General features: G+C 37.9%; 1 protein-coding gene across 1 annotated transcript in view; it reads right to left on the bottom strand.

Moving 5' to 3' along the window:
• Positions 1–917, bottom strand: part of LOC136837678 (nebulette-like) — a 1,723-nt gene extending 806 nt beyond the window's left edge. The window contains exons 1-2 of the mRNA XM_067102552.1: positions 752–917; positions 1–621 (exon numbers count right to left, since the gene is read on the bottom strand). The exon at positions 1–621 is cut by the window's left edge and continues 186 nt beyond it. Coding sequence (XP_066958653.1) covers positions 1–621; positions 752–917 — 787 coding nt within the window. The remainder of the gene's footprint in view (positions 622–751) is intronic.
• Between the last annotated feature and the right edge of the window lie 9,198 nt (positions 918–10,115).

The following is a 10,115-nucleotide window of genomic DNA, read 5'->3' as shown; positions in this document are numbered from 1 at the left end:
TTATTTCTCTTGCCCTCTTATGTTCTGGCTCAGTAACTATATCAGCTATTTCTCTTGCCCTCTTATGTTCTGGCTCAGTAACTATATCAGTTATTTCTCTTGCCCTCTTATGTTCTGGCTCAGTAACTATATCAGCTATTTCTCTTGCCCTCTCATGTTCTGGCTCAGTAACTATATCAGCTATTTCTCTTGCCCTCTTGTGTTCTGGCTCAGTAACTATATCAGTTATTTCTCTTGCCCTCTTATGTTCTGGCTCAGTAACCATATCAGCTATTTCTCTTGCCCTCTTATGTTGTGGCTCAGTAACTATATCAGCTATTTCTCTTGCCCTCTTATGTTCTGGCTCAGTAACTATATCAGCTATTTCTCTTGCCCTCTTATGTTCTGGTTCAGTAACTGTATCAGTTATTTCTCTTGCCCTCTTATGTTCTGGCTCAGTAACTATATCAGTTATTTCTCTTGCCCTCTTGTGTTCTGGCTCAGTAACTATATCAGTTATTTCTCTTGCCCTCTTGTGTTCTGGCTCAGTAGCTATATCAGTTATTTCTCTTTCCCTCTTGTGTTCTGGCTCAGTAACTATATCAGTTATTTCTCTTGCCCTCTTATGTTCTGGCTCACTTACTATATCAGTTATTTCTCTTGCTCTCAAGTTCTGGCTCACAAACTATATCAGCTATTTCTCTTGCCCTCTTATGTTCTGGCTCACTAACTATTTGAGTTATTTCTATTGCCCTCATATGTTCTGGCTCACTAACTATATCAGTTATTTCTCTTGCTATCTTATGTTCTGGCTCACTAACTATATCAGTTATTTCTCTTGCCCTCATATGTTCTGGCTCACTAACTATATTAGTTATTTCTCTTGCCCTCTTGTGTTCTGGCTCACTAACTACATCAGTTATTTCTCTTGCCCTCATATGTTCTGGCTCACTAACTATATCAGTTATTTCTCTTGCCCTCTTATGTTCTGGCTCACTAACTATTTCAGTTATTTCTCTTGCCCTCTTGTGTTCTGGCTCACTAACTATATCAGTTATTTCTCTTACTCTCAAATTCTGGCTCACAAACTTTATCAGTTATTTCTCTTGCCCTCTTATGTTCTGGCTCACTAACTATGTCAGTTATTTCTCTTGCCCTCTTGTGTTCTGGCTCACTAACTACATCAGTTATTTCTCTTGCCCTCTTATGTTCTGGCTCACTAACTATATTAGTTATTTCTCTTGCCCTCTTATGTTCTGGCTCACTAACTATGTCAGTTATTTCTCTTGCCCTCTTATGTTTTGGCTCAGTAACTACATCAGTTATTTCTCTTGCCCTCATATGTTCTGGCTCACTAACTATATTAGTTATTTCTCTTGCCCTCTTATGTTCTGGCTCACTAACTATATCAGTTATTTCTCTTGCCCTCTTATGTCCTGGCTCACTAACTATTTCAGTTATTTCTCGTACCCTCTTATGCTCTGGCTCAACAACTATATCAGTTATTTCTCTTGCCTTTTGTAACAAGCGCTTTTGCACGTGCATAGAATACACCAGGCTTTATTTTCTCAGGCGTTGTTTGGAAATAGGAAGTCATGAAATTGCAGTTCTGATTATCGCTTCCATATGTACTGTAGATTCTGAAGTTCAATACTTTTTTTAGTTCTCCATGAGGCCAACGGTACTCTTTAGCTTAGACAACAAACGCTTTGATGGTTATGTGACTGTCACGTTAAGTGATGGTTTTGCGGGAACTGCTGGTTCCCCGCTCGTTCCCTTTTGTGGATTGCTGCCTCCTTACCTTCAAGTTTTTTTTGTTTTGATGTTTTCGTCAGTGAGCTGCCGTTTTTCTTGCTTCAGTCAGGTTCTGGAGGGCGAAACGAATAGGGTCCAGGGTAGCAGCAAGCCAGTTGGAGTAGCAGCTGCAGGTATCCGTACCTGCGAGTCAGGTTCGTAGCAGCAACGAGCCAGGTTGAGGGCAGCAGCAAGCCAGTTGGAGTAGCAGCATTGGGTATCCGTACCTGAGAGTCAGGTCCCGGCAGCCGACCCGTGGAGGACTTGTCTTGAGGGCTAGATGGTTGCCGTGTCGGCTCTGTCTTTGTTGTCCTGCAGTCTTCCAGTGTTACAGCTTCGTCTGCGACGGTCATGGGCGCTCGGTATCAGAGGATGACATCAACGCTGTTTTTAAGGACGAGATGGTTGCCGTTTCGGCTTGTCGTGGTCGTCCAGTGTTGGAGGAGGACGTCAGTACTGTTTTTGGGGACGAGATGGTTCCCATGTCGGCTCTGTCAGTTGGTCATCTGATGTTGGAGGAGGACGCCCAGTACTGTTGTTCCTTTATGCTGCGTTATTATGTATTTGCTGTAATCGTTATTTTACAGTTTTTCGTTATTTGCATTGTTTTGTGCTGCTTGTTATTTTTATATTTATACTGCCTGTGAGTTATGCAGTTCTTATTTTAGCTGCCTAAGTATTGTTTATTATTAAGCTTTTGTATTGTTTATCAATTTGCTTATGTAACTATTTTTTTGGTTTTGATTGTTGCTGCTGCTGTTAAGCGATTAATTCATTTGTAATGGTTTTTGTTTATTTTAGATTGAACCTGACTCAACTGTAAATATGTAGGTAACATATTGTAAATAAATTAATTTTGAGCTCATTATATTGTTTTGTTGTTTTCCCCTCCTTTGTTTGTTGCATCTGCCGTCAGTCATGACAGCCCCGTCCTGAGTATGTTAAAGAACCTGCATAACGGCCCCTCGGGTCGTTACAATGGCGACTTTGACAGGGCGGCTCTGTTTTTGGCTGGCGGGGTTGTTCCCGGCATTGGAGGGGATCATGAGTGTTAAAAAAATAATCTTTTTTTTTTTTCTTTTAGGTGGGGAGGTGTCACGTTAAGTGATGGTTTTGGGAACTGCTGGTTCCCCGCTCGTTCCCTTTTGTGGATTGCTGCCTCCTTACCTTCAAGTTTTTTGTTTTGATGTTTTCGTCAGTGAGCTGCCGTTTTTCTTGCTTCAGTCAGGTTCTGGAGGGCGAAACGAATAGGGTCCAGGGTAGCAGCAAGCCAGTTGGAAGCTATATCCGTACCTGCGAGTCAGGTTCGTAGCAGCAACGAGCCAGGTTGAGGGCAGCAGCAAGCCAGTTGGAGTAGCAGCATTGGGTATCCGTACCTGAGAGTCAGGTCCCGGCAGCCGACCCGTGGAGGACTTGTGCTTGAGGGCTAGATGGTTGCCGTGTCGGCTCTGTCTTTGTTGTCCTGCAGTCTTCCAGTGTTACAGCTTCGTCTGCGACGGTCATGGGCGCTCGGTATCAGAGGATGACATCAACGCTGTTTTTAAGGACGAGATGGTTGCCGTTTCGGCTCTGTCGTGGTCGTCCAGTGTTGGAGGAGGACGTCAGTACTGTTTTTGGGGACGAGATGGTTCCCATGTCGGCTCTGTCGTGGTCATCTGATGTTGGAGGAGGACGCCCAGTACTGTTGTTCCTTTATGCTGCGTTATTATGTATTTGCTGTAATCGTTATTTTACAGTTTTTTCGTTATTTGCATTGTTTTGTGCTGCTTGTTATTTTTATATTTATACTGCCTGTGAGTTATGCAGTTCTTATTTTAGCTGCCTAAGTATTGTTTATTATTAAGCTTTTGTATTGTTTATCAATTTGCTTATGTAACTATTTTTTTTTTGGTTTTGATTGTTGCTGCTGCTGTTAAGCGATTAATTCATTTGTAATGGTTTTTGTTTATTTTAGATTGAACCTGACTCAACTGTAAATATGTAGGTAACATATTGTAAATAAATTAATTTTGAGCTCATTATATTGTTTTTGTTGTTTTCCCCTCCTTTGTTTGTTGCATCTGCCGTCAGTCATGACAGCCCCGTCCTGAGTATGTTAAAGAACCTGCATAACGGCCCACTCGGGTCGTTACAGTGACTGACTGACGCATTGTTTCATTTCCTCCTCAGATACTTTGCATACGAAGGGCTTCTTATTGAAACTTTATTATAGAAAATAGGCACATTCTAAAGCGTTTGAATATAAGGAATTTGCATGAGAACTGCGGAAATAAGTTTGCTTTGTTTTGTATGCTTTGCGTTAAAAGCTGATATGGTCAAAAATGAAGATGCAACGTTATGATTGAGGTCTTAGTGTGAAGATCATTGCATATTCAAACTGTTCAAGATGGTGTGCGTGTGTAAAGTTCAGTGAATGGAAAGATACAGGTTAGGTTAACATGATACAGTGACTCAGATGCTCTGTAACCATAGAGATTTCAAGTGAGAAACTGTACAGGGAGAGATGAGAGTTTCAGTAAACGAGTTACTGTTGAATTACATTTGCTTCCCACCATTAAACGGAGTCAGTGAACATGGTTGCTGTGAATCATTCGTGTCCAGTAATGAAAATACAGTCAGGGAAAAGTTTTTTTTAGCCATAATCACTTGCGCCTATTATATCTTTTGTTCTTTTTTGGTGGTTTCAGTGCTGATCGCTAGGATTAGCTTGATTCAGAAATAACTGAATAGCTTGGCAGATCTTTTATGAAATTCTCTCTCTCTCTCTCTTCGCATCCAGCTCATATATATATATATATATATATATATATATATATATATATATATATATATATATATATATATATATATATATATATATAGAGAGAGAGAGAGAGCATACTTGTATTCTTAGTAATGTACTGAATCCATTTCAAGCAAATGCTGGAGTTGAGGCCAGTTTATATCAGTTTATTGAACTTCTTACAATTGAGCCACTCTACCTGTTGACAGACTCTTGACGGAAATGGAGATAGTAATGCTATAACAGCTCGCTCATTTCTTTGTTCAAAGCTACTATTATTATTATTATTATTATTATTATTATTATTATTATTATTATTATTATTATTATTATTATTATTATTATTATTATTTCGATAGATGAAACCTATTCACATGGAACAAGCACGCAGGGGCCATTGACTTGAAATTCAAGCTTCCAAAGAATGTTGGTTTCAACCTCCCACCGCAGACCCCACACTGCAGCAGTAACTGATCATGATACAGAGCCAGTGATTTTTCATCGTCGTGGGGGAGACGCGAACCCCCCGCGACATCCGAGTGAATACGGCGAAAGAAATAGGAATGGCAGGATTTTTTTTTTATTCACTAAAACTTATTCAAGTACTTGTTGGGATGGGTATGCTTAGTTAAAGTGAAAACAGTGGAGGTACAAATTCAGGTCCATTGTAGACATCCACTGTGCGTTTGTGTAAGTAAAACGTTTCGCTGTACACATAACTGGATACATATGAGTTAGCACTTTGATCAAATATATATATATATATATATATATATATATATATATATATATATATATATATATACATATATATATATATATATTTATATATATATATATATATATATATATATATTTATATATATATATATATATATATATATATATATATACATATACTGTATAATTATATAATATAAACAAATTATCTATAGGTATGTTGTAACCTCTTTAATTGCAAGTCGGAGTATTTTCTGATATGCAAAGGGGTGATTCAGTGTTCAAGTATATATGTTGATCTATACACACACACACACACACATATATATATATATATATATATATATATATATATATATATATATATATATATATATATATATATATATACTGTATATGTATATGCATGCATTATGTATATACATGTGTATGTATGTGTGTATATGTATGTGTGAACGAACATATATATTCCAACACTAAATCACTATTGCACGTGTCACGTAGATACTGCAGCTTGCAAGTAATGAGGTTACAACATATCTAAAGACAATTTGTTTCTTCTTATGCTCACCAAGATGCAGGGGAACAAGGACAAGCATCCGCGTCGAGACTCACGTAACGACAGGCAAATCAGTTTAAGATCAGTGTAATATTGAGTGAAAGGTTCCTTTCACAAATTTTGGTTTAGTGCAAAAGGTCATTCGCGGGGCGGCGACCTGACTCAAATGTTATCGATCGTCGCTCCAGAAGCAATCGATCAAAAGCCACATAATTATTACCTCCTCGTTCGCACAGATGTCAATGAAAACCATATGAATCATTGAGCCAAAGGCCGACATGGCTTTTATTTGGGTCTCCGCTGCGTGTTGTGAAATCTTTTTCTTTTTTTTATTTTTTGTTTGTGTTTCTGTCTTGTTTAGTTTATCTTCCTGATCTTAAGCAGGATTAAGAAACTGTTATCGGTAAGAATGTGATGTCCGTAGGTTTTAGATAAAGACGATATTGGTAATAATAATGTTCAAAAGTTAAGATGATTTCAGTAGGAGAATGAGTCTTACTGGCAGCTACTTACCTTTCATCTGTTTTAAATGCAACAACGTTTCTCGTTTAATGAAATTACCTTTGTAGTTATATATATGTATATGTATGTTTATATATATATATATATATATATATATATATATATATATATATATATATATATATATATATATATATATATATATAATATAGAATCGTGTGTATCTGTGTGCATTAATATTCTTGCAAGCGTCTTCCTCAGTGCATCACCACGCCTTCATTCATTGCGTTGGGTGAATATATTTCTGAACTGATAATCTTTTCCCCTTATGCAACTGCGAAGAAATTCAGGACAAAACGTGGCAGAGAAGCACAGAGAATATTGACGGTGAGAGTGGGAACGTGAAGGGCAGAGCTCATGCAGAAAATTACTTTTTCACAAAATGATCCAAGTCCTTGAAGTGTAAGGATGTGGGGTTTCACTGGAACGTGTTCAATGAGCGAGACGGATTCTTCCCGGGCGATTTGAATTCATTCTCGAAAGGTTAGAGATGATGTAATGTTTTGTGCCTGTCTCCTACTCCCTTTCCTTCTTTCGGGCAATTCTGAAAGGACACATTTTTCCACTATACTTAGAGGCCAATGGGACGGGCAGCTCAGTTCCCTCATCGAACCTAGGTTTGGGAAGACTTGAGAGAAGGGAGAGAGAGAAAAAGAGTTGGGGTGAAGCCCCCAAAGAAGCGACAAACGAGCCCTTAGAAGGATTACAGCTTGTGAGAATCGGGGAGAACTTGCTGGATTCGGTTTTCATTCTGTTACAGACGTCAAATGATGGTCTCCTACTTTTTCGCACTCAGTCGCTTTTTCTCTGACGCAGGTTGTGTTGAGACCGCGGCCTCTAGGAAGACACGATGTTTAATGTGTTAATTATGTGTTTCGCATCGCTTATTTTTACTTTCATCTTTTTTCGTTTTTTTCTGAGGATTTTAGGTATTCTTGCAAATTCTTATTGGTACCAATATATATATATATATATATATATATATATATATATATATATATATATATATATATATATATATATATATATATATATATATATATATATGTGTGTGTGTGTGTGTGTGTGTGTGTGTGTGTGTGAGAGAGAGAGAGAGAGAGAGAGAGAGAGCGCCTTTGTATAAATAGCCATTTGTCGTTGGAGGTGACTGCAAACAAATGAATCAAGAATCTATGTCCAGTACACCATCAGAATGTATAAGGGAAGGAGACTTGTACAAAGCTCATCGGATTAAAAAGAACATGATGTGCCTCCTCTGTCTCTCCCCAACTTAAGTAATGATGGACCATTTCGTTGTATCTCGTACGGTCTAATGCGATGCAATTATAGTGTTGGTGGAAGAGAACCGATTGTTCATTTACTGTAATAGTGTAAGAATACCAATTATTTTCTGTGACGACATTATGAGAGTGACATGATTTTTTTATAATTCAGTCGCCAGATGGACTGACAGACCAATGCCCTCAGCTAACCCAAACACGAAGAAAGAAAGGGAAAGGAGGAAGGAGAAATTTTGGGAGCTATCACTGAAGGGTGGAAGATTATATGAGTGAGGGAAAACGGAACGTGAAAGACGGTTAATAAACTTGCAAGTAGAGGAACGGAGCAGTCAGTAAATAGTCGTAAGATGTGGCCTGTTACTGTAAAGAATGTATATGAGAGAAGGGGACTCAGTACTTTAGCTCGACGAAGCAGCGACCGCTATAGTACCCATGGAAAAGACGGAGAAACCCTAAGAAATGTGAAAACAGGTGCAATAATAGTCTCCCTAAGTAAGGATGTGCTTTCAAGATGGACGATTGAGCTGTTCAACATAGTTTGATGATATAGAAACTAATGGAAATGATAAGGGTCAAACCGTTCCAACTTCTTTAAAAACAAAACAGGATTACTTGAAAGCCCAAATGGGGAATTCACCTGAAATGAGTGGTAATAGAGGTCAAGGACTTATTAGAAACCGACTGCCACTTTCATCTACAGGTAAATTGTCTTTGTGACTTGTCAGTGTGCTCACAGTCTTAAGTAACAAACCAAAATGCTATTTACTGAGTAGCAAAACCAGAGAGGCTGCCTAAGTGTATCTCGAAGCAAGAGAACACAAAGCTAAGGCTGTGGGAAGCCATGGTGCAAGTTTTGTGGTACCGAAAATAACAAAGCTGCCACCAAATAGCGTCACAGGTACTTTATTCGCAATGCAAAATAAAGTGAATGTAAGGTGTACAGATTGGTCTAACTACTTATCACAACGTCCTAGGTAAAAAAAAAAAGATGTAAAGAAACGGTGGATGCAAAATTATCGAAATATCGGTCGGGGAGCATATTTCAGTTAGCAAATATAAATATTTACCATCAACGCAAAAAGTACAGTAAATAGTGGCCCTCTGCTCTCGGGAACTACTAAAACTCTGCTTCCAGTTCAGAATATTGAAGGAAATCTTTATAATGAAATGAAATTTTGCGCTGCCATAAGTTCTGAACAGTACTTTGTGATCACGGCCTATTGCTTCCATGTAATTCACACTGAAGAGACCTGTATCGTTGCTCTCACGTTTAGAATCCTGATTTACTTCAAACCTTTTGAAATCTCTTTGGTCTGGTGAAGTTCCTTCGTCATCTTTTAACACACCTCTAGTACTCAGAGTGGAACCTTCTTGTTATCATTACTAGTAAGAAATTCTGTTTAATATTTTGTACAAGCCATTTTTGGTTAATGGTACATATCCTGTACTCATTAGTACTGTTATAATTAATACTGAAAAAAAGAATATTTGTCAAAATTTTATGGTAGATAACGACAGATGCTTTGTTCATACTCTCAAGGTTTAATGAAATCTTACAATTTGTGAGATTTCTGACCATTATTGCTTTCGGGCACAGCGACCTACACGATTAATATGAAATTCTTCGATAGCCATGTGATATTTAAAATACTTCATTCGCCGAACTTGCCTAAGCAATAAAAAAAATGCAATCTCATGGAAAATATAAGAAAATGATTGTGTTGCTTGAGAAGTACAACTGTAAGTTTTCTAAATTATTATTTGTCGCTGTAAGTTTGCTCAGTGCATGAATCTCATTCGCTAAGATTCTTTGATACAAAAATTTTATAGGCCTATTGAGATCTCAAAGAGTAACTTTAATCATATCCTTAGTTACAATTCAAGATTTGTAGAATTGATTTTGAAGACCATGAGCTCCATTTCTGACATCGTTATTGTTATTATTATTATTATTATTATTATTTCAGTAGATGAAACCTATTCACATGGAACAAACACACAGGAGCCATTGGCTTGAAATTCAAGCTTCCAAAGAATGTTGGTTTCAACCTCCCACTGCAGACCCCACACTGCAGCAGTGACTGATCATGATACAGAGCCAGTGATTTTTCATCGCCTTGGGGAGACGCAAACCTGCGACATCTGAGTGGCATGCCACGACGCTAACCACTATACCATCGGACCAGCATGTCAGATACTTCATCCAATAGTATTTCACCTCACGTTTGTTGTTGGGCATTGTCGTTTGTAACGATAAATTTCAATTGTGAAGTAAGTATTTTACTAGGTAAACTAGAGTTGACATATACAATACAACATTAATAATCACGGATATGATATGTGAGGGCGATTCAAAATAACGTTTTATCTGCATGAAGTTCTGATGAATCATGAGATTCATCACCAGAAAAATCAAATTTCAGTTGTAGGGCATTAGAGTGGAAGTTATAGAATTATTATTACATGCTGCTTTACCAGA

This window comes from Macrobrachium rosenbergii, chromosome 59 (assembly GCF_040412425.1).
Source record: "Macrobrachium rosenbergii isolate ZJJX-2024 chromosome 59, ASM4041242v1, whole genome shotgun sequence".
In the NCBI taxonomy this organism is placed as follows: Eukaryota; Metazoa; Arthropoda; class Malacostraca; order Decapoda; family Palaemonidae; genus Macrobrachium; species Macrobrachium rosenbergii.
Note: the sequence above shows the minus strand (reverse complement) of the source record. Positions and strands in the feature narration are given on the sequence as shown.